Here is a 25152-nt window from a genome sequence, read left to right on the forward strand (position 1 = left end):
CAGAAAGACTTTTATTTCTTCATTTGTTTTACATAACACCATACTCTAGGATATTTAACAAACAGAATGCCACAGAATTCCTACTAAGGAAATTTGAGTGCCGAAGGTAAACCACTGACCTTTGGCATGTTACTGACAAACTTTCTCATGTCTGACTGCACATCATGTTTTTGTTATATTAGTGAAACACACGTGCTCTTCAAACAGCCACACAGATTTAAACTGTCGCAAGCTATTTATTTATTTACTTTACTTATACGACGGCCGCCAGCATTATGGAGAACCCAGGCAGTGCTCGGGGAACCCATGGCCATTCACAGCTGGCTAGCTGACCTAGCCGAGTACAACTGGAGAGGGAGCCAGCATGAGCTCACAGTAATGTCATAAGCTACCTTATAGCTGAAGTACAGGGACACCAGATATAACACCCAACACAGTCAAAGTATACTAACAAAATATGACACCTTAATTACCCATGACGACATACTAACACCAGACAGAACAGCCTATCTAGCCACAGAACACTGACACCAAATATGACACCCTATCTAGTTACGGAATACTGATGCCAAATATGACATCCTATCTAGCTACAGAATACTGATACCAGATATAACACCCTATCTAGCTACAGAATACAGACACCAGACAGGACAGGACTTATATAGCTATAGACACCAGACAGGACACCCTATCTAGCTTCAGAATACTGACACCAGACAGGTCACCCTATCTAGCTACAGTATCCTAACACCTGATACATCATCCTATCAAACTACAGAACACTGACATCAGACTGGATACCTTATCTAGCTACAGAATACTGACACCAGACATGACACCCTATCTAACTACAGGTTACTGACATTAGACATGACATGCTATCTACCTACAGAATACTGAAACCAGACAGGACACCCTATCAAGCTACAGAATAATGAAACCAGACAGGACACCCTATCTAGCCTTAGAATACTGACACCAGACTGGTCCCCCTATCTAGCTACAGTACACTAACACCTGATACATCATCCTATCTAGCTACAGAATACTGACACCAGACAGGACACCCTATCTAGCTACAGTATACTAACACCTAATACATCATCATATCAAGCTACAGAACACGGACACCAGATGGGACACCCTATCTGGCTACAGTATAATAACACCAGATACATCATCATATCTAGCTACAGAATGCTGACACCAGATATAACACCTATCTAGCTACAAAATACTGACACCAGACAGGACACCCTATGTAGCTACACTATATATCTGTCTAAAGCATACTGACACCAGATACTGCCACCCTACCCAGCTTACTGACACCAGATAAGACACCCTATCTAGTTACAGTAGGCTGATGCCATATATGACACCATATCTAACTATAGTAAAACAAAACAGGATGCGACAATAGCTGGCAGTAAACTAATACCATATGCAACATCTTATGTATACACAGATGCCAGACAGGGCACTTTACATTGGGCACCAGGGCACCAGATACAACCCCTTACTCAGCCAAAGTATATTAAAATATATATATGTTTTTTAAATTACATTCCAACAGAATACTTAGAGTTACCAAATTTCATGACAAGAGTATGATTTTATCACTGTGCTATTACCGGATGTTGTTGCTGTATTGCTTGTAGCAGCAGTTGTCTCCCCTGAGTTAGCCCCTGAGCCATCACCAGGCGTGTTTGTTCTGCCTATGAACCAAAATATAAACATTTCTTTACCCTCAAGGCAACAGGAAAAACCAAACTAGTGCATGCCACATGTCCAAGGTTATTTGACTATCCAAACTAATATACATTAAATCAATTACATGAAGGGGCTCTAATTATGGTGACTCAATCCTGTTAAAACAGGCCGTATTCTGACAATTTAACTTGATGTATTCATTTATTTATTTAACTGGTGCCTTACACCAAAAATATTTCACTTATATGATGGCGACAAGCTTTATGGTGGGAGGAAAACTGGGCAGAGTCCGGGGGAACCCTTGACCATCCTCAGTTTGTTAATTGGATGTAACATACCAGTACAGAAATGTGCAGCGTATCACTTAGTTATAAAGTTTGGCAATACTATCCAATCAGGGGATACATCCTATTTGGAGACTTTATACCTAAGGCCCATTTGCAAGAATTATGCATGTGTAATTTAGGTGCATGTGTATTTCAGGTGCAAGTGTAATTTAGGTGCAAGTGTAATTCAGGTGCATGTGTGGGACAAGTTTGGTAAATTTACGGTAGCTTGAAGAGTGGAACAAAAAAGAGCCGGTGATCTGTCATATATCGCAGGATGAAACATGGGAGACTGTGTCATTCTTAGCACATCTTAGTTAACTCCAGGACATCTTTCTCTAAAATGTCATATGGATGAGAGGTATGGATGACAGAAGGACAAGGAGAGAAAGGGGCCCATAATTATTAATGTACCACTGTACATCTTACTTGCTTTAGGCTCGACATAACCTGGACACTGGCGACACATCGTTGCTGGAGGGCTGCAAGTAATTAAAGCATCGATGCTAATAGTGGCTAACTGACTGAGCAGATGGGTGATTGACTGATGTGCTGTAAAACTGGTTGATTCAAACTATCACATTTAAACAATGAAATTGTAACAACGCAAAGAAACCATTACCTACTCCATGTTACAAGCAAAGAAACCATTGCCTACTCAATGTCACAAGCAAAGAAACCATTACCTACTCAATGTCACAAGCAAAGAAACCATTACCTACTCAATGTCACAAGCAAAGAAACCATTACCTATTCAATGTCACAAGCAAAGAAACCATTACCTACTCAATGTCACAAGCAAAGAGACCATTACCTACTCAATATCACAAGCAAAGAAACCATTACCTACTCAATGTCACAAGCAAAGAAACTATTACCTATTCAATGTCACAAGCAAAGAAACCATTACCTATTCAATGTCACAAGCAAAGAAACCATTACCTACTCAATGTCACAAGCAAAGAAACCATTACCTACTCAATGTCACAAGCAAAGAAACTATTACCTACTCAATGTCACAAGCAAAGAAACCATTACCTACTCAATGTCACAAGCAAAGAAACCATTACCTACTCAATGTCACAAGCAAAGAAACCATTTCCTACTCAATGTCACAAGTTAAGAATATTACAAAAAAATCTTTCTTCACTTCCAGTATTACAGACAGTAATCAGTTTCCCTCTAAACACAGATTTAACTGTTGGAATGGTAAAAGATTATTTGAATTATGTTGTCATAAAATTTGTACATGGATAAACAAAAAGAAAAGGTGATCAGATGTACTGGCAGTATGGTCCATAAATTCCAGATTACAACTGAAACATTTGACTGCATTTGCATCGGTGCAAAACAAAAATCTCAAATAGTACCCTCTTAAAGTAAACATATTTTAAAGGCAGCTTTTAATGGTCTTTTTCCTTAGAATCTCTTCACTTTTATCTGGTCTTTTCCTTTAATGTTGTAATTACCTCACATCATTATTTATTTATTTATTTGAATGGTGTTTTACACCGTACTCAAGAATATTTCACTTCTACGACGGCAGCCAGCATTATGGTGGGAGGAAACAGGGCAGAGCCCGGGGAAAACCCATGACCATCCATAAGTTGCTGTGGCAGACCTTCCCACATACGGCCAGAGAGGACGTCAGCATGAGCCAGGCTTGACCTCACAGCGATCGCATTGGTGAGAGGCTCCTGGACCTCACATCATTAAGAGCTAACGAATGATTTGACAGATTGATTGATTGGTATTTAGCATACTGCTGAAGGATATTTCACTTAAATGACAGCTGTCAGGTTAATGGGTAGAGGAATCTGGAGTGCCAGGTATAAACCACTTACCGAGGGCAGCTACCTGACAGACCTTCTCACCTAAAGCCACAGCCAAACCAGTAAGAGATCAAGGGGTTGCTAGTCACTTCTGACCCATGCTAAGAAATGACTACAGCTTGTCACATATAGGCTTACTTACTGCACTCTCCCATGTATGGTGGCACCCAGGTCATACAGCGCCCTGCCCATCATATTGCCAGCTACTTCCAGGCGACTTCATACACAACACACATGAAATAATTTATCAGTTCACCTGTTTATTCATGTGATTTCACAGAGATAATTCATTCACAAGAAGACAAGAAAGACGGTTGAGGAATGATTGTGTTGCTACTGGGAGTTTTGAGTTTGAAATCTTTTGTCGCTAAAGGTAAAAAGATTCCTACTATACGTATAATGTGACTTGACATTAATTTATCCATCACAAATCTCACTGCGTTCTGGAAACACAAATGACACGTCTTTTCTTCAAAAACTTTTTTTAACCTCACAGATGTTCCACCCTAAATAAATTTCTGTGTTATAAAAAATGTGATTAAAAATAATTGCCTAACCTTTCTGACAGATCACAAGATCAGTAGGACTTTTTTTTACCTTCATGATAAAAGAGTTCAAACTTGACCCTCCTCTAAACTATTGTCTTAATATAGTCTCAATAAGATTTCTTGGGCCCCAACAGATCATTGAAATGATTTATTTATTTACTGGATTGATGTTTTACACCTTACTCAAGACTATTCAACCTTACAACCTTACAACAGCCAACATTATGGTGGGAGGAGACTGGCCAGACCCTGGGGGTAAACCCACAACAATATGCTGATTGCAGGAAGATATCATTAAAATGTTGGTACTGACCAGTATTTTGGTGACAGAGGGCTGGGACAGTCTTGGATATCACCATGGGGAAGTCACGGGGAAACCAGTGTACCTATCTCCTGCCAACTACATGGAAATGTACCTTTCTGTGTCTTCTGCTTTACTGAGTGTATGGTCACACTTTCCACATACTATATGGCTGATGCTTCATACTGTCTGGGCCATTAAGGTTCTACAGTGTACAGTGTTTGTCATCCTGGGTGTACGGTCACACTTTCTGTACTGTCACACTTTTCACATACCATATGGCTGATGCCTCATACTTTCTGGGCCATTAAGGTTCTACAGTGTACAGTGTTTGTCACATTGTGTGTACGGTCACACTTTCTGTACTGTCACACTTTTCACATACCATATGGCTGATGCCTCATACTTTCTGGGCCATTAAGGTTCTACAGTGTACAGTGTTTGTCATATTGTGTGTACGGTCACACTTTCTGTACTGTCACACTTTTCACATACCATATGGCTGATGCCTCATACTTTCTGGGCCATTAAGGTTCTACAGTGTACAGTGTTTGTCATACTGTGTGTACGGTCACACTTTCTGTACTGTCACACTTTTCACATACCATATGGCTGATGCCTCATACTTTCTGGGCCATTAAAGTTCTACAGTGTACAGTGTTTGTAATACTGTGTGTATGGTCACACTTTCTGTACTGTCACACTTTTCACATGCCATATGGCTGATGCCTCATACTTTCTGGGCCATTAAGGTTCTACAGTGTACAGTGTTTGTCATATTGTGTGTACGGTCACACTTTCTGTACTGTCACACTTTTCACATACCATATGGTTGATGCTTCCTACTTTCTGGGCCATTAAGGTTCTACAGTGTACAGTGTTTGTCATACTGTGTGTACGGTCACACTTTCTGTACTGTCACACTTTTCACATACCATATGGCTGATGCTTCCTACTTTCTGGGCCATTAAGGTTCTACAGTGTACAGTGTTTGTCATACTGTGTGTACAGTAACACTTTCTGTACTGTCACACTTTTCACATGCCATATGGCTGATGCCTCATACTTTCTGGGCCATTAAGGTTCTACAGTGTACAGTATATGTGACACTGTGTGTACAGTCACACAGCATTGTCACACTGTGTACGGTCACACTTTCGGCATAATGTACAAGTATATCTGTAGGGCTTACATGCCACTCTGAACCATATTTCACCTTTTCTGCATTGATTGTCACACTTCATGAAGCATCACATTCTCAGTATGGTGTACCAAATTATTTTAGTTAGGCAAAATACTTAATAAAATGACATTCTCTGTAAAATATTTCAGATGTCGATTAAAATAGACTGAAATACATAGTACAATACAGAGGAATATCACCTGTCCATAAGACTCTTCAATGGGAGACAACTCGTGACATACCTGGGGAATACATCGGGTGTTCCATCATCTGAATAAGCCTCTGAGTCATGTTCGTAGTCACCTTCCTCAGAATCATCTGATCTTCGCTGCAGGGTTTTAGGGTACAGCTGTCGGGTGCGGGATAAAATGATAACGTAAATGTTTCAGTAAGTGTAATCTAAATGTAGATATGAAAACTATAGTGGTTAAAATATATATAGTTTGCAAATCTTTACACATGTTCAGCTCCACAATCTTCACAAAATAAAGTTTTCTCTTATGAAATAATTCATGAATTTTACAATTTACAGCTTACACTGTATGTACACTATTTGCTTAAGCGCATGGTTTTCTTCTCAAATTTGATTATTTATTAGATTGGTGTGTCAGGTCGTACTCAAGAATATTTCACTTATACCATCAAGGCCTGCATAACGATGGGAGGAAACCTGGGTAAACCCACAACCATATGCAGGCTGCTGTCAGACCTTCCCACGTACAGCTGGAGAGGAAGCCAGCATGAGCTGGACTTGAACTCAAATGCACTGGTGAGAGGTTCCTGGGTCATTGCACTGTGGTGAAATGCTAACCACTTGGCCATGAAAGGTCCACAGTTAAAATATGGGGACCCATATTTATGGTAATTGTGCAAGATAAGTAGAAAATGGAAGCACAAGAATACTGACATTTTTTCTTTACGAGTTTTAACGGCAAATGAATGGGTATGATGACAGCCAAGCACACTGTTTTGCCCAAGCACACTGTTTTGCTCCACCACACTGTTTTGCCCAAGCACACTGTTTGGCTCCAGCATTCTAGTTTGCTGAGGTGTACTGTTTTGTTTTGTTGTCCGCTGTCGTATATGTGAAATATTCTTGAGTACTGCGTAAAGCATCAATCAAATAAACAAATAAATATTTTATTCTGGCACACTAGTTTGGTAAAGCACATTATTTGTTCTGGTACCCTATTTTGTCATGAACACTATTTTGCTTCAATCTCAATTGTGGCTCAGTTGGTTAGCGCGCTAGAGCAGCGTAATAACCCAGGAGTCTCTCACCAATGCGGTCGATGTGAGTTCAAGTCCAGCTCATGCTGGCTTTCTCTCCGACCGTATGTGGGAAGGTCTGTCAGCTACCTGCGGATGGTCGTGGGTTTCCCCCGGGTTCTGCCCGGTTTCCACCCACCATAATGCTGGCCGACGTCGTATAAGTGTAATATTCTTGAGTACGGCGTAAAACACCAATCAAAAAAAAAAAAAAAAAAAAAAAAAAATATCAATCAAAATCTCAATTTTGATGTGAAAAAGTATACAGCTCTTCCCTCTGAAGTAAATACTGTTAAGTATGTTATAATAGCCTTAAAGTGCTGAGGACCTTTCAGTTCATATTCCCATGACTTAATCCAGGTCCAGGCTTCCTCTTATATGAATAGATGCCATAAAATGTTAAGGTACAAGAGAACTTACCATGTCTCGTGTGATTTTGTTTTTTGCATCCAGTTCTTTGAGGTCTTCTTCTGGTCTCTTCTTATCTTAAAATACAATATTTCACGTATACATTAAAATCAAGGATAAAATATCAAAACCAAATTAAAAATTGAAATAATTCCACATTTACTCAGACATAATCGTCATCAGGTACTAAATGCTAACCCAATTTTGATACAGAAATCATAAAATCATACAGATATAGAAAGGAATCGAAAAACCATGCAAATACAGAGCTGAGCCGATACAAACCTGGATGTTCCCTGAGATAAGCCTCCACCAAATTCACAACCATGTGGTTTTTATTTATTCGTTGAACTTTCATTCGACACTGTGGGTGGAAAACAGAAAACCTGTTAGGGCATGCAATTCTCAACAAGTGACAAAAGGCTGAATGTTTGAGAAGTTAAAAAGTTTCCCAAGGAATGAAGTGTCATTTGTGCCTCAAGAAAGGAAACATCATTTGTGCCTCCACAAAGGAAACGTCATTAGTGCCTCCACAAAGGAAACGTCATTAGTGCCTCCACAAAGGAAACGTCATTTGTGCCTCCACAAAGGAAACGTCATTTGTGCCTCCACAAAGGAAATGTCATTTGTCCATCCAGAAAGGAAATGTCATTTGTGACTCCACAAAAGAAACGTCATTTGTGCCTCCACAAAGGAAACGTCATTTGTGCCTCCAGAAAGGAAACTTCTAATAATGTATTAACCTGAGGCTACACAAAATGAGCCTGCACACAGGATTTTATCATAGTCAGACAACAGCTACAGCTGTTAAGGTTTTCAAACTTGATCTATGAGCTTCCACAAAGTGATCCTACATACAAAATCTTTTTTACAAAATATTTGGGTGAGCTACTGGACAAGAAACATGGCATGAGAAATGGGTGGGCAACCTGACAAACAGACAGATCTCAAATTAATATTTCTTGCTTTTTGTTAAAGAGTGGGATAAACAATAGCAACATTTTGAACTTTTGGTACTTACTGACGGACATTCGTTTGACCTGTCCATCCAGTCACTATAGCAACCAGCACAGAAGGAATGTAGACATGGCTGCAAGCTGCAAAAAGAATCGAATAATCAAACAGTTGCGAAAAGACTAAAAATTTATTTTAATTCAGTTGTAGCTGAACGTAGAAACACTTACTAATGGAATATGCTTTCTCTACTGTGTCACTCAGTTGAGGCCCCAAGTTCAAATCCTCCTCTCATCAGTTTTGGCAATAGTTTTCAGCTGCTATCCCAAATATTCATGGGAAAAACTCAATCTGCCTAAATCCAATTGTTGCATTCATTTCAAAACAGCCATATAAATAAATATCTTTAAAAAAATATTAGCATCAATGAAAATCGGAAATAAAGTTCATAAAATTTATTTTGCAGGTTGCTATTAACTTTTTCAAAATTCAGGACCAAAATCATCTTAACAGTAGATACAGAGCAGGTAAAAGTCTGATATTTTCTGAAAGGCAATAATTTGAGCTGTTTGTGGTAAATACAGAAAACATGATTTGATTAATAATGGATATGTTTTCCTTTCCAAAGTTAAGCAGTCTTTAGTACAGCCTATATATTTAACTGATTCATGTTTTATACCATGCTCAGCATTATTGTGCGTGGGAACCAGGCAGAGACTGGGGGAATGTTACCTTAATGGCAGACTTTCGAGAGAGGAAGCCAGCATGAGCTGGACTTGAACCCATAGCCACCACACTGGCGACAGGTTCCTCAGATACTAGGTCAGTAAGGTCGCTGTTGTAAATGTACAAATGGTCAGAAGCAAAAGGGTATGCTATCCAGCCATAGGAGAAGGTGAACAAGGTCACCTCTCGATATAAAACAAGACAGGTCAAATATTTGGAACAAAGACAATCGCTATCACAAAACAAGCAGGATCAGCCAGGCAAAAACCACCATGAAGACAACCCAGTAGCTCACCAGCAACCTATGAGTGGTGCAACTGTGAAAAGGTTGTGAAACATTGAAAGAATACCACAGTTGGTTGGCCACCATGTCCAATGATCCCATAGGTACAGGGTCTGAAAGATTCCAGTTTTTTTCCTACCTGTCACAAGTGGTAGTGGCATACTGCTGAGAATTTTTATACACTCTACTTCTGTAAAGCTTTGGCACAGAAGACTTGACACATAACAACATTTCTCACCCACCTGATACAATTGTGGAGAATTTCCTGACAGATTATACACACAAGAGACTCGGCAATCGCGTCGCCAGCACTAGGTTTGCTGTCTGTTTTCTCATCTTTGATATCTGATTTCTCAACTTCGGTTTCTGCTTTGCCATGTTTGGCTTCTTCTTTTTCATCCTGGATTTCTGATTTCTCATCTTTGGTTTCTGCCTTCTCATCATTGGTTTCTGCCTTCTCATCATTGGTTTCTGGCTTCTCATCTTTGGTCTCTGATTTTTCCACTTTATACATATCCTGATTCTTAACCTGAGTCTGACCAGCCTTCTCCTGACAGGATCCTTCCTTGTTGCCATGGTAACCATCTCTGGCCCCAGATGTGGATGCCTGATTTGAAGAGGTTTCATCTATTTTCCGTTTTTTCATGACTGAACATGGGCTTTCACTGGTTCCTTCCTTCAGCAGACAAAAAACATGAAGCACTGACAAAAACATGAAGCACAAACAAACTTATTTTTCCTTCCATTACAAGAATAAACACTAAACCAAATGTATACATGTATCAGTAAAATGCCCCATATAAATTCTATAATGGTACTCATACTTATCTTTGGCCATAAATTTTAGCCAACTAGGCATCAAGTTATTTTATAACTTGAGAATGCAACAGTTTTTGCATACCCTGCTTCATGCAGGCCCTATTTCACGCACGCCATGCTTCATGCAGACGTCAACCTAAAAAGTTGTTTAGGTCTGTTGCCATCCCCCTTCCAAAATAACTCATTTTATTTTTGTTGACTTTTCTTTTAACATAACTAAGTCTAATAGAATGCATTTAAGCTTTTAAACTGCTAGCACATACAGCTGTACTTGAAATTTCTCTGATATGACCAGAATGAATTTGTTTTCAGTGTAGAAGGAAAAAGACAAAAAATCATCTAATTTATGGAAAATTTGAACAGTCCCTGCAACTATTCATATTATTTAAGTGCTTTGGAAGCCCTGAAAAATGGTGGGGTGGTATGGGGTGTGGGTGGTGTGGGGGGAGAGTTCTTTGGAGACAAATAAAGGTCATAAAACATTAATACTCCTGTTGATGAAACTTACATTTTTTCCAGCATGCTATCATTTTTACTTCCAACACAAACCTCAAGACATATTAACTAACATCTACATTGTGTCTGTAAATCTCAGACCCAATTTTATGAAGCTTGCATTTTGAGCTAGCCATTTTTGTGTACGTGTAATATTACATTTCATGGCAAAAACTGCTTTAATGGCTGAAAAGGTTGAAGATTTACAGTATTTAGTTACGGAAAAAATTTGAGACAAAATAGAGTTTTATATGCACCTAAAACATAAAAAAAACTTCATACACAATATAGTCATTTATAGTTTTTCATACCTACTTATTTGACTTGTGAATATATCACTTTCACCGCAGACATGTTTAGAGAGTAGAGAACCATCATCTTAACAAGGTACCTGACAACCCTGACAAAGCTTCAGTAGTACAAGCCAGGAAACCTTTGAATTTTGGTTGCGTATGGAGAAAAAAAAATCAGCCAATCAGTACTGACCTCTGGTCCATCTGGCTTAAGACTAATAGCCTTGTGGACATCAGCATCTGGAAAATAAAAACAAAAAAAATTCTTTAGTACGTGTAACTCCAAGAGGGTGATCATGGTTTAAAGGGTAATGAAGGTATGCCAAGAAAATAAAAAAAATTTGTTCATTTTTAAGGCATATTTTATGTCTTGTGATAACACCTTCATCACTTCATAACTACACATCTATAGTTTGCCCGGCAGTGTTCAATTCGGGTACTGCCTGTACCATGATGTTGACACTAAATCCTTGTTTTCAACTTTGACTCAATTCATAGCTACACAAATATAGTTAACCTGGCAGTGTAGAATCCACCCTCTCACTGTAGCTCAGTGTTGAGTCATCATCTTCGTTTCTCAGTGCCTCCATGTCTTGGAAAACATAGCCAATGTCTGCAAATAAGGAAAGGGTTTACTGCATCACTGCGTTTCATGTACTGCCCACAGTGTACTGCGTACTGTGCACTATGGACTGCGCACTGTGTACTGTGCACTGCGAGCTGTGCACTGTTTTACCACTGAAGTTCATTAGTCTGAAGTTTAAGTGCGGTATTCATACCTGTCAATGCAGTGACTGCCATTTGTAACACATGAGTACACTTTTTTTATCCTGCAGTTCTAACTTTTTTGTACAAAAAAATCCAGAAGATTTTTTCACCATCTTACACAAAGGTGTGATATCATGAAATTAGTGATTTAATGTCATTTTTTTTTACTTACTTAATTCTTGATGATTTTTCTTGTATACCAAATAAAACTCATCTCCATGTTCAAGATGTCTGCGCTGTGAAATTAAACATGAAAAGATATAGAATATGGATGTTTGACATAACCCTCTTTAATGAAAGAAAATTAATAATCACAATGTCATTATTATTAAGTGTGTAGATGTTCAGAGGATATAAAAGATATACAAAGATTCAGAGGGAGTGAGCGAGTGAATGCTTTGGGTTTAACGTCGTACTTAGCAATTTTATATGAATTTTACACAATTTTCATATGTCCTATTACATCATAAGAAGACGAAGGAGTCCTTAGAGTCCATGTATGTGTCATGTCCCTCCTTGTTGCAAGACAGATTTCCACTGCTCTTTTATCTAGTGCTGCTTCACTGAGAAGCTTACTGCCCCCGAAGCCGACGCTCTGCCAACGGAGCCATTGGGGCCTGTTGCCAAAGTTTCAGAGCAATACTTTAGCGTGAGTTGCATGGACAAAATCTGTGAGCATGGAAATCCATTTCTGCACAAAGTACCTAATTACAAGAGTAATTATGAAAATAATTACCCAATCGCCATTAAACTTAAGTATGGGGAGTTAAGATGATAGGCAAGATGTATGGTAAGTTTCATCAAAACAGTTAGCACAGTTGGTAGAGCATTCGCTTCGGGGGCAGTAGATCCATAGTCAATCCTGGGTCGGGTCACACCTAAGACCTCCAAAAAAATAAAAGTTGTAACTTCGTCACTTTGAGTTCAGGATTCAGGGGATAGTACAACTACTGGTTGACCCGTGTCAGTGTAATGGATCAAGTGGGGCAGCTTACTTGACTTCGGTAAGTTGTCTCAGTGAAGTAGCACTACATAAAAGAGCGGTGGAAATCCGTCCTGCAACAAGGAGGCACATTACATACACTCTAAGGGCTCCTTCGCTGTCATATGACTGAAAAATTGTTAAACACAACATTAAGTACTACATTAAAATCCAAGCACTCACTCGCTCAAAATTGGTGCAGTAGTTTGGGAAGCAATGCATAGAGAAAATCGTGTTTACAGACAGACTGACACACAGGATGAATCTAGTATACACCTCCCCCCCCCCCCCCCCCCCCCCCCAACTTTCTATGTACGTATCCTTGGGGTTTAACGTTGTACTTAACAGTTTTTCAGTCATATAACCACAAAGTCATTAGGTGTGTGAATATATACTATGTCCTCTTGTGGGCAGGGCAAGTCCACGCCACAGAAGTATCATGCTGAAGATTCCAGACATGACACCCCACTCAGTCACATTCTACTGATCGTACCACGCTAACCAGTCTTATTTCATTGCTCTAACCTCTCAGTGCTGAGCTCAAAGTGAGGTAGCGCCAAGTACCATTTCTGTGTTATGACGGACCCTGGGTTTCAACCCCGCTCTCCAATCAGTACAGTGAGAGCGGTATAATGAACATATAGTGGAATAGATCAATCATTTGTAGTCTACTTTATCTCACAAGAGATCACAACTAGCAATTACCTGGTTCAGGAGAAACTTATTTATATCCAGCTTTTTTAACATCTTATGAATTTCTTGTGGGATTTGAGTCCACGCTGCTACCACTGGACTGAAGGGATATTCCCTCCCAACTCCAGGAAGATGCTGCTTACGTAGCACCTTAACTCCAGGAAGATACTGCTTAAATAGCACCTTAACTCCAGGAAGATGATGCTTACGTAGCACCTTAACTCCAGGAAGATACTGCTTACATAGCACCTTAACTCCAGGAAGATACTGCTTAAATAGCACCTTAACTCCAGGAAGATACTGCTTATATAGCACCTTGACTCCAGGAAGAAACTGCTTACGTAGCACCTTAACCCGAGGAAGATACTGCTTATATAGCACCTTAACTCCAGGAAGGTACTGCTTACATAGCACCTTAACTCCAGGAAGATACTGCTTATATAGCACCTTAACTCCAGGAAGATACTGCTTATATAGCACCTTGACTCCAGGAAGAAACTGCTTATGTAGCACCTTAACCCGAGGAAGATACTGCTTATATAGCACCTTAACTCCAGTAAGGAACTGCTTATATAGCACATTAACTCCAGGAAGATACTGCTTATATAGCACCTTGACTCCAGGAAGAAACTGCTTATGTAGCACCTTAACCCGAGGAAGATACTGCTTATATAGCACCTTAACTCCAGTAAGGAACTGCTTATATAGCACATTAACTCCAGGAAGATACTGCTTAAATAGCACCTTAACTCTAGGAAGACACTGCTTATATAGCACCGTAACACTTGACCCTACATGCAGCACCCAGTTTGAGGTGGCTTTGCAGCTGGGCATTTGAACCAGCAATCTCTGGGTTTGAAGTACGTTTCCACCACTAGATAAAATGGAAATTCCCTTCAGTCCAGCGCTGGAAAGCACCTTTTAGTCAACCATGGGTAGACAAATATACGAGGATCATGAAAAGTTTGGCGCATGACTAGGATGCACAATTTCTACTGATCACAGATTGGTGTTTTGAGGTTTACTTGGCAGATAGGATGATATCCTGCTGGAAAAAAGTAAGTTTCAGTACCAAAAGTAATATTTTAACACATTTATTTGCATCAAAAATGCACTTTTTGGGACAAAATTTTCCGCTACCTAAAATGTAAGCAGTCGTCATACATGACACGTAGTAAAATGTATAGATGACAGACGACCTGTCAATGAACTCCCCACCTCCGAGGAGGGCACAGAAAGTGTACAGATGACAGACGACCTGTCAATGAACTTCTCACCTCCGAGGATGACACAGAAAGTGTACAGATGACAGATGACCTGTCAATGAACTTCCCGCCTCCCAGGATGACACAGAAAGTGTACAGATGACAGACGACCTGTCAATGAACTTCTCACCTCCGAGGATGACACAGAAAGTGTACAGATGACAGACGACCTGTCAATGAACTTCCCACCTCCGAGGATGACACAGAAAGGGTACAGATGACAGACGACCTGTCAATGAACCTCTCACCTCCCAGGATGACACAGAAAGTGTACAGATGACAGACAACCTGTTAATGAACTTCCTACCTCCGAGGATGACACAGAAAGGGTATAGATGACAGACGACCTGTCAATGAACCTCTCACCTCCCAGGATGATACAGAAAGTGTACAGATGACAGACGACCTGTCAATGAACTCCCCACCTCCCAGGATGACACAGAAAGTGTACAGATGACAGACGACCTGTCAATGAACTTCCCGCCTCCCAGGATGACACAGAAAGTGTATAGATGACAGACAACCTGTTAATGAACTTCCCACCTCCGAGGATGACACAGAAAGTGTACAGATGACAGACGAGCTGTTAATGAACCTCTCACCTCCCAGGATGACACAGAAAGTGTACAGATGACAGACGACCTGTCAATGAACTTCCCACCTCCCAGGATGACACAGAAAGTGTACAGATGACAGACGACCTGTCAATGAACATCTCACCTCCCAGGATGACACAGAAAGTGTACAGATGACAGACAACCTGTTAATGAACTTCCCACCTCCGAGGATGACACAGAAAGTGTACAGATGACAGACGACCTGTCAATGAACTCCCCACCTCCGAGGATGACACAGAAAGTGTACAGATGACAGACGACCTGTCAATGAACTCCCCACCTCCGAGGAGGGCACAGAAAGTGTACAGATGACAGACGACCTGTCAATGAACTTCTCACCTCCGAGGATGACACAGAAAGTGTATAGACGACAGACGACCTGTCAATGAACATCTCACCTCCCAGGATGACACAGAAAGTGTACAGATGACAGACGACCTGTCAATGAACTTCTCACCTCCGAGGATGACACAGAAAGTGTACAGATGACAGATGACCTGTCAATGAACTTCCCGCCTCCCAGGATGACACAGAAAGTGTATAGATGACAGACAAAATGTTAATGAACTTCTCACCTCCCAGGATGACACAGAAAGTGTACAGATGACAGACGACCTGTCGATGAACTCCCCACCTCCCAGGATGACACAGAAAGGGTATAGATGACAGACGACCTGTCAATGAACTTCCCACCTCCCAGGATGACACAGAAAGGGTATAGATGACAGACGACCTGTCGATGAACTCCCCACCTCCCAGGATGACACAGAAAGTGTACAGATGACAGACGACCTGTCGAACTCCCCACCTCCGAGGATGACACAGAAAGAGTACAGTTGACAGACGACCTGTCGATGAACTCCCCACCTCCCAGGATGACACAGAAAGTGTACAGTTGACAGACGACCTGTCGATGAACTCCCCACCTCCCAGGATGACACAGAAAGTGTATAGATGACAGACGACCTGTCAATGAACTTCCCACCTCCCAGGATGACACAGAAAGAGTATAGATGACAAACGACCTGTCAATGAACTCCCCACCTCCCAGGATGACACAGAAAGGGTATAGATGACAGACGACCTGTCGATGAACTCCCCACCTCCGAGGATGACACAGAAAGTGTACAGATGACAGACGACCTGTCGATGAACTCCCCACCTCCCAGGATGACACAGAAAGTGTATAGATGACAGATGACCTGTCAATGAACTTCCCGCCTCTGAGGATGAAACAGAAAGTGTACAGATGACAGATGACCTGTCAATGAACTCCCCACCTCCCAGGATGACACAGAAAGGGTATAGATGACAGACGACCTGTCAATGAACTTCCCACCTCCCAGGATGACACAGAAAGTGTATAGATGACAGACGACCTGTCAATGAACTTCCCACCTCCCAGGATGACACAGAAAGTGTACAGATGACAGACGACCTGTCAATGAACTCCCCACCTCCGAGGATGACACAGAAAGTGTACAGATGACAGACGACCTGTCAATGAACCTCCCACCTCCCAGGATGACACAGAAAGGGTATAGATGACAGACGACCTGTCAATGAACTTCTCACCTCCCAGGATGACACAGAAAGTGTACAGATGACAGACGACCTGTCAATGAACTTCTCACCTCCGAGGATGACACAGAAAGTGTATAGATGACAGACGAGCTGTTAATGAACCTCTCACCTCCCAGGATGACACAGAAAGTGTACAGATGACAGACGACCTGTCAATGAACTTCCCACCTCCCAGGATGACACAGAAAGGGTATAGATGACAAACGACCTGTCAATGAACTCCCCACCTCCCAGGATGACACAGAAAGGGTATAGATGACAGACGACCTGTTGATGAACTCCCCACCTCCGAGGATGACACAGAAAGTGTACAGATGACAGACGACCTGTCGATGAACTCCCCACCTCCCAGGATGACACAGAAAGTGTACAGATGACAGATGACCTGTCAATGAACTTCCCGCCTCTGAGGATGAAACAGAAAGTGTACAGATGACAGATGACCTGTCAATGAACTCCCCACCTCCCAGGATGACACAGAAAGGGTATAGATGACAGACGACCTGTCAATGAACTTCCCACCTCCCAGGATGACACAGAAAGTGTATAGATGACAGACGACCTGTCAATGAACTTCCCACCTCCCAGGATGACACAGAAAGTGTACAGATGACAGACGACCTGTCAATGAACTCCCCACCTCCGAGGATGACACAGAAAGTGTACAGATGACAGACGACCTGTCAATGAACCTCCCACCTCCCAGGATGACACAGAAAGGGTATAGATGACAGACGACCTGTCAATGAACTTCTCACCTCCCAGGATGACACAGAAAGTGTACAGATGACAGACGACCTGTCAATGAACTTCTCACCTCCGAGGATGACACAGAAAGTGTATAGATGACAGACGAGCTGTTAATGAACCTCTCACCTCCCAGGATGACACAGAAAGTGTACAGATGACAGACGACCTGTCAATGAACTTCTCACCTCCGAGGATGACACAGAAAGTGTATAGATGACAGACGAGCTGTTAATGAACCTCTCACCTCCCAGGATGACACAGAAAGTGTACAGATGACAGACGACCTGTCAATGAACTTCTCACCTCCGAGGATGACACAGAAAGTGTATAGATGACAGACAACCTGTTAATGAACTTCCCACCTCCCAGGATGACACAGAAAGTGTACAGATGACAGACGACCTGTCAATGAACTTCTCACCTCCCAGGATGACACAGAAAGTGTACAGATGACAGACGACCTGTCAATGAACTTCTCACCTCCGAGGATGACACAGAAAGTGTATAGATGACAGACGAGCTGTTAATGAACCTCTCACCTCCCAGGATGACACAGAAAGTGTACAGATGACAGACGACCTGTTAATGAACTTCTCACCTCCCAGGATGACACAGAAAGTGTACAGATGACAGACGACCTGTCAATGAACTCCCCACCTCCCAGGATGACACAGAAAGGGTATAGATGACAGACGACCTGTCAATGAACTCCCCACCTCCCAGGATGACACAGAAAGGGTATAGATGACAGACGACCTGTCGATGAACTCCCCACCTCTGAGGATGACACAGAAAGTGTACAGATGACAGACGACCTGTCGATGAACTCCCCACCTCCGAGGATGACACAAAGTGTACAGATGACAGACGACCTGTCGATGAACTCCCCACCTCCCAGGATGACACAGAAAGTGTATAGATGACAGACGACCTGTCAATGAACTTCCCGCCTCTGAGGATGAAACAGAAAGTGTACAGATGACAGATGACCTGTCAATGAACTCCCCACCTCCCAGGATGACACAGAAAGGGTATAGATGACAGACGACCTGTCAATGAACTCCCCACCTCCCAGGATGACACAGAAAGGGTATAGATGACAGACGACCTGTCGATGAACTCCCCACCTCCGAGGATGACACAGAAAGTGTACAGATGACAGACGACCTGTAAATGAACTTCCCACCTCCCAGGATGACACAGAAAGTGTATAGATGACAGACGACCTGTCAATGAACTTCTCACCTCCCAGGATGACACAGAAAGGGTATAGATGACAGATGACCTGTCGATGAACCTCCCACCTCCCAGGATGACACAGAAAGGGTATAGATGACAGACGACCTGTCAATGAACTTCCCACCTTCCAGGATGACACAGAAAGTGTATAGATGACAGACGACCTGTCAATGAACTTCTCACCTCCGAGGATGGCACAGAAAGTGTACAGATGACAGACGACCTGTCAATGAACTTCTCACCTCCCAGGATGACACAGAAAGTGTATAGATGACAGACGACCTGTCAATGAACCTCCCACCTTCCAGGATGACACAGAAAGGGTATAGATGACAGATGACCTGTCAATGAACCTCCCACCTCCCAGGATGACACAGAAAGGGTATAGATGACAGACGACCTGTCAATGAACTTCTCACCTCCCAGGATGACACAGAAAGGGTATAGATGACAGACGACCTGTCAATGAACTTCTCACCTCCCAGGATGACACAGAAAGGGTATAGATGACAGACGACCTGTCGAACTCCCCACCTCCCAGGATGACACAGAAAGTGTATAGATGACAGACGACCTGTCAATGAACCTCTCACCTCCGAGGATGGCACAGAAAGTGTACAGATGACAGACAACCTGTCAATGAACCTCTCACCTCCAAGGATGACATAGAAAGAAGGAAAATTAAAAAAAGAATAAGATTATGGTAAATTTGTTCAGTTCAATGTTCCCATGTATAAATATTCTACCATGTTGTCTGCCATGGACAAAAGTACAGTTAGAAAAACTTACTTGATTTAAAATTTTTTCTGTATTTCTGAGGAGTGTGCCATTGGTGCTGAAAAAATAAACTAGATAAAAATGTGGACAAGAACAAATGTACTGATAAGATTTATTTATTTATCTGATTGGTGTTTTACGCCGTACTCAAGAATATTTCACTTATACGACAGCGCCAGCATTATGGTGGGAGGAAACCAGGCAAAGCCCGGGAGAAAACGACAACAATGCACAGGTTGCTGGAAGACCTTCCCACCTACGACCAGAGAGGAAACCAGCATCAGCTAGACTTGAACTCACAGCAACCGCACGCCCCTGTACTGGTAAGATGAGCCTCACTGCAATATGTACAGCAGACTTGGAGCATACACACAAACTGAAATGTATCTACAGTCAAAAGATTTCAGTAAAAATTTACCATACAAACGTGGTGAAATGGAGGATGTTTGATTTCATACAATTAGTCATATTGAAAAGTTACAACTACTCATCGTATCATTTGAGAACATGCAGCTTTATAAAACAGGACGGAATGGCCGGCAAACAACTTGCCTCCCAGCTGCTTTCAACTATTATAACTTCCTTTCATTAAACATTCCATTTAAATTTATTTAGTTGAGTATTAAATGATCTCATAGGAAACCAGCCCACCTTTGTACCAGACACGAGATACCCTGAAGGAATTCTTCACAATCTGAATAAATGAACTTGTCACAATCACAAATATGTGACGACATACCACTCGAGCTCCTCCCAATATCTACTGATGTGCAGTAACAATTTGGATAGGATAGGATCGTTACAGAATTTTACAAAACAATTTCATATCAGTGGACTAAAACATATGGTAACCCATTAGGGTCAAGGTCCAAAAAAAAAAAAAACTGAGAAGAAGTTTTAACTTTTTTATTCTCAATTTTTTTGGGCCTTCTGATGACAACCTCCAGTTGAAGATTTTTTGGGAGCTTGAACCCTTAAACCATTAAAAGCAAAAACAGTCCTGCTGTATGATGTAAAAATGTCAAGAAACCATAGACAACATTAATTTTTTAGCCAGTCACTTTAGCCACTCATCAGATTTGTAGCCAATACAATTTTTCATAGCGGCCCTAACTTAATCTTTGGGATCTTCAGCAGATCAATGGGAGCAGTATCTAGGACTCTTGGTGGTCTCCATCTGTAATTAGTTTTTATCTGCCTCGGTATAGCTGCTGGACTCATTTTGGTCTCTTCCAACTATATCTAGAGTATATCCCATGCCACATTTAGAACAATTGCCCTCAAAATAATGGCACAGTGTTTTGTTTTTTGAAAGAAATTAAACCTATTTTCAATTAATTTGCATAGGGTCCTAGTGAAATGTAATTTCCTCTATCAGAAAAATTTGTTACAAAATAAATTTAGTTCAAGGGTGGAAGGGTTCAAGGGAGGTAACTACATTTACATGTCTAACACTACCTATATTTATAGTTATTTTTTTTTTCCATTTAATTTTTTTTCTTTGGCTATGAAAGGCATCCCCAAAAATGCCATGATTCTCGTTCATTAGTTAACAAAAATGATTTTCAAGCGTTATCTTATGTAAGTCAACTTCCAAGAATGCTGAACCCTCTTTATAGATTTCTGTCAATTAAAATCGCTGTGACTTTGTTGATGTTGTTTCTCTGAAACGAAGCCATTTGAAATAAAAGTAAATGGATTTTCATCAGAAATATAGCGAAAATACGCATAAAACAACAGAAAACTCTCATTGCCTGCAAAGTACTAGGAAAACTTCGCCAGGTAATTTGTGTATAACGTTTGTACATTTTCTTAGGCAAATAAATTCATCACCAAAAACATTCGCATATTTACGAATTTTACCACCATTTCAAAAAATTGTTCTAAATTTGCGACAATGGCGAGCACCAGTGGAAGCTCTGCTACCGTTTCTTTTTTTACATAGTCTTCAAAAACGGATGTGATCCTTGCATAAAAAAATAAAATAAAATAAACGCACGTGGTTTATACAAAACTGAAAAGAGATGAACAACACATGGCCATGTGCATTGCGAGTCTTCACACTGTCGCCATTTCCAAATCTTCAATAGCCAGTATATATTCTCGAGTAAATAATTCTGTCTCTGATTTACCGATCAGCTGTCTCAACATGTTCCAGAGGAAGACATGACATCTCTTTCATATAGAAACTTCTCAATCTTACAGGTTTCATTTTAACTGTGACATGAAATCCCCCTTTCAGCATTACCTAGTATCACGTAACCAGACTTTATCATCTTCATCTCTCTCAATGTAACAATGACTGCTTGATACAAGTTTGTTTGCGGGAAAACTAAGATCACAGCCTGCAAATAAATGAAAGAAAACATTAAGATTTTTAGTCTTTTGGGTGAACATAATATATGTAGGTATGCTTAGGGTTTTACATCGCATTTAAAAAATGTTCAATCAGTCAGGTGGAGATAAGCTAGGGCTGTATACCTATTGTTTTTGGTGGTTTCAGGATCTTTGTTTTTCTCAGAAGCCCTCAATGTAAATATACTGTTTAAACAGGTTTAACATTATTATAATTCAGACCAGTAGCAAAATCTGGACACTAATCCTTTTTTTGTAGAATTATAGTTGTATGCAAATGAGATGATAAGCTGTGGTCAATTAGAAATAACTGCAAGTATCTAAACTTAACAAGATACATTCATTTCTCTACATCTTTGTCTAAATGTATCTCTGTATAAAGTCTTTCTGCATCACATGAATAACAAATTGGCATCACGAATTATATTTCTTCAACAAAGTTTACTCTCCATGGAAATGAGTAATTTCAGGTAAATAAGAGGCTTGGGTAACAAATATGTTCAAAAGATCACCTTTTGCTCTTCCTATTGTAAATTTCTTTTTGCAGATTTCAACTGGTTCACTGAAGAGATCTGTGATTGACACAAGCTGGCCCCATGGGATGTCTTTTGCATCTGAAGACATGGTTGCCTGCAAAAATAATTAATAAACTTAATATATCATATACCATATATAACGTCTGATCAACTGTATTATACTGTATTTAAAAGTAACTGGACTTTGCTCAGTGAGGTAATTAATCCACATTTGCAAATGTCCTGAGTTCTCGCACTCCACTGGATCTGGGTGTTAATTTTCACCCAATGGCATACGGCTTACCATAGTAGCAACATGCATGTTGTATTAAATATCCATCAGCAACCTGTGGCAAAAACAATTCAGAAACTGAAAATCTAAGTGGTTGATTTGATACATTGCCCTTTTATTAGCCTTACAGCCACAGAAAGCAACTTCAGGCTCAAACTTCAAAGGCCACTGTGCGCAACTGGGTGCTTATTTGACGACAATTGCTCCGCTTCACCAGTAATGAGTGTCGTAGTTTGAAGCCTAATGTGGTTTGTATAATCCTATCATTCACAGATATAGTATTAACTATATGTAGACATGTATGTAATGTTCTTGTGATACCCTTATGTTTTCACCTCCTGTTGCTTCCTATGTCTTTAGTAACTTCCTCTAAGGGTCTCCTGATGTCATACATCTACCAATTTATATTCGACCATATCTTTGTTTATACTAAATATAGCATAACAATGAAAGGCCGATAATAACCCTGATCAACCAATGAATATATACAACTTAGATAAGATGACCAGTTACTAAGATTGACCTTATTATCTGCTTCAATGACATGAATGAAAACAATGTAGATCTTTGAAGATTTTTATTTCTCATATACATGTATAAATTTACATGAACACAATCCTCATATGTCCATCTTTTACACCCTTCCCACCTGTGTTTTTTGAAAATACCCTATTTCTTCTAATTTTGGGGACACTTGGTCTGCTCTTTTCAGCCAATGTAAATGCAGCTGTAGCATTAATATTTAGTTTCTCACATCATTAGACCATTTAATGAACAACATGCTCACATCTTTATTTTTCAACAAAGCTGGGAAAGAAACATTGTAGTCTGCTTTCAGTGACACTAATATCTGTCCCCAAATTAAAAGCATTAGGGTATAATAGGTTATACCAATGAATGGCTTAATTTTTATACATATAACTGACATCATGAACTCTCAATGATTGATTTGACACTGCTCCCAAAATGTGCACTGGGTAAAGATTTAGTCCTTACAGGAATATAAAAGCCATGTTTTGTATCTTACTTTGGTTGGTTAAGTTGAAAATTTAGAAATTTATATATTGTCTGTTTCACTGTCTTACAAGATAATCAGACAGAATTAGAAAAGACTTGATTAGAGTATAGATCTGTGAATTGTGAGGGTTGTTTTGATGAGTTGATTGTAATGTTATGCAAAACTAATCTTGTGGACAAAGACAAAGCTAAATGTATGTACAGATCTGCACGTTTTCTGACAAACATCACATATGCATACCTTGGGGAACAAAGTTGGCGCTAGACTTTGACTCAGTATAATGACTACAACACTGGCTAAGCTTGAATAACTACCAGCCAGATTACATGAGCTGTCTGAGAATTTAAATACTAGAGCCTGAATGTTAGTTTCTATCCTGTATGTTCCCCACGCCTTTGTCTATACTATCTGTTTAACTGACTTAAACAACGTTGGCGCAAACTTGAAATTGATGCCATCTTAAATGAAGAACATCAAATTAACAATGGCGGATATGCACTCTACAAGAAGCTAAACCCTTCTCACCAACACGTGGCGCTAGCTTACTGGTAAAATTGATGAACACAATAACTGTGAACCTGGAAATAAAAACATCAACAGGCAACACAACAAGTACACTTGATTCGAGTAGGCCTACAAACTGCAGTACGAGAATCCTAGAGTAAACATAACCTGAAAAAATCTGCTCTGTTTCGCACTTTCTGGCCCCATAATGTGCAATTATTAGAAGTTTATAACCTACACTAAACTTTCGTACGGAAACCAACCAAACAGACTACACACTTACATAAAGATGTCAGCGTCAATGTGCCTACAGAAAAGTGGTTTTCTGCACCAAACTTCACGACAACACACCAAGTGATCTTGTAATGGCAAGAAACACGCTTCCGCTGCATTCTATACTGTATTGTATTTATAGTGGTTTCATCATTTTTTCTTTTTTTTTAGGAAATATTGCTCCAGGAGACGTACATGTTTTTGACTTTAAAAATTTGCTAAAGTGACATATTACTGTAATATCATTTTGAAAAACAGTTTGGTTTGTATAAATCTTAGTTTTAAATTATTTTTATTTTTGTGAAACCGAAATCCACAAAGAATCGAAATACGCTATACCAAAGACGCGCCACAACACGGGCAGCAG

General features: G+C 40.3%; 1 protein-coding gene across 1 annotated transcript in view; it reads right to left on the minus strand.

Annotated features, from left to right (window-relative positions):
• Positions 1-24874, minus strand: part of LOC135476592 (E3 ubiquitin-protein ligase CHFR-like) — a 32311-nt gene extending 7437 nt beyond the window's left edge. Inside the window, exons 1-15 of the mRNA XM_064756669.1 lie at positions 24796-24874; positions 22696-22813; positions 22077-22173; positions 19841-19886; positions 12094-12157; positions 11671-11766; positions 11347-11393; positions 9789-10222; positions 8605-8680; positions 7869-7947; positions 7596-7660; positions 6149-6255; positions 4017-4091; positions 2472-2524; positions 1638-1721 (exon numbers count right to left, since the gene is read on the minus strand). Of these exons, the coding sequence (XP_064612739.1) occupies positions 1638-1721; positions 2472-2524; positions 4017-4091; positions 6149-6255; positions 7596-7660; positions 7869-7947; positions 8605-8680; positions 9789-10222; positions 11347-11393; positions 11671-11766; positions 12094-12157; positions 19841-19886; positions 22077-22173; positions 22696-22807 (1435 nt within the window). The 5' untranslated portion in view covers positions 22808-22813; positions 24796-24874. The remainder of the gene's footprint in view (positions 1-1637; positions 1722-2471; positions 2525-4016; positions 4092-6148; positions 6256-7595; positions 7661-7868; positions 7948-8604; positions 8681-9788; positions 10223-11346; positions 11394-11670; positions 11767-12093; positions 12158-19840; positions 19887-22076; positions 22174-22695; positions 22814-24795) is intronic.
• Between the last annotated feature and the right edge of the window lie 278 nt (positions 24875-25152).

The sequence above is a fragment of the Liolophura sinensis genome, chromosome 10, assembly GCF_032854445.1.
Source record: "Liolophura sinensis isolate JHLJ2023 chromosome 10, CUHK_Ljap_v2, whole genome shotgun sequence".
Classification (NCBI taxonomy): domain Eukaryota; kingdom Metazoa; phylum Mollusca; class Polyplacophora; order Chitonida; family Chitonidae; genus Liolophura; species Liolophura sinensis.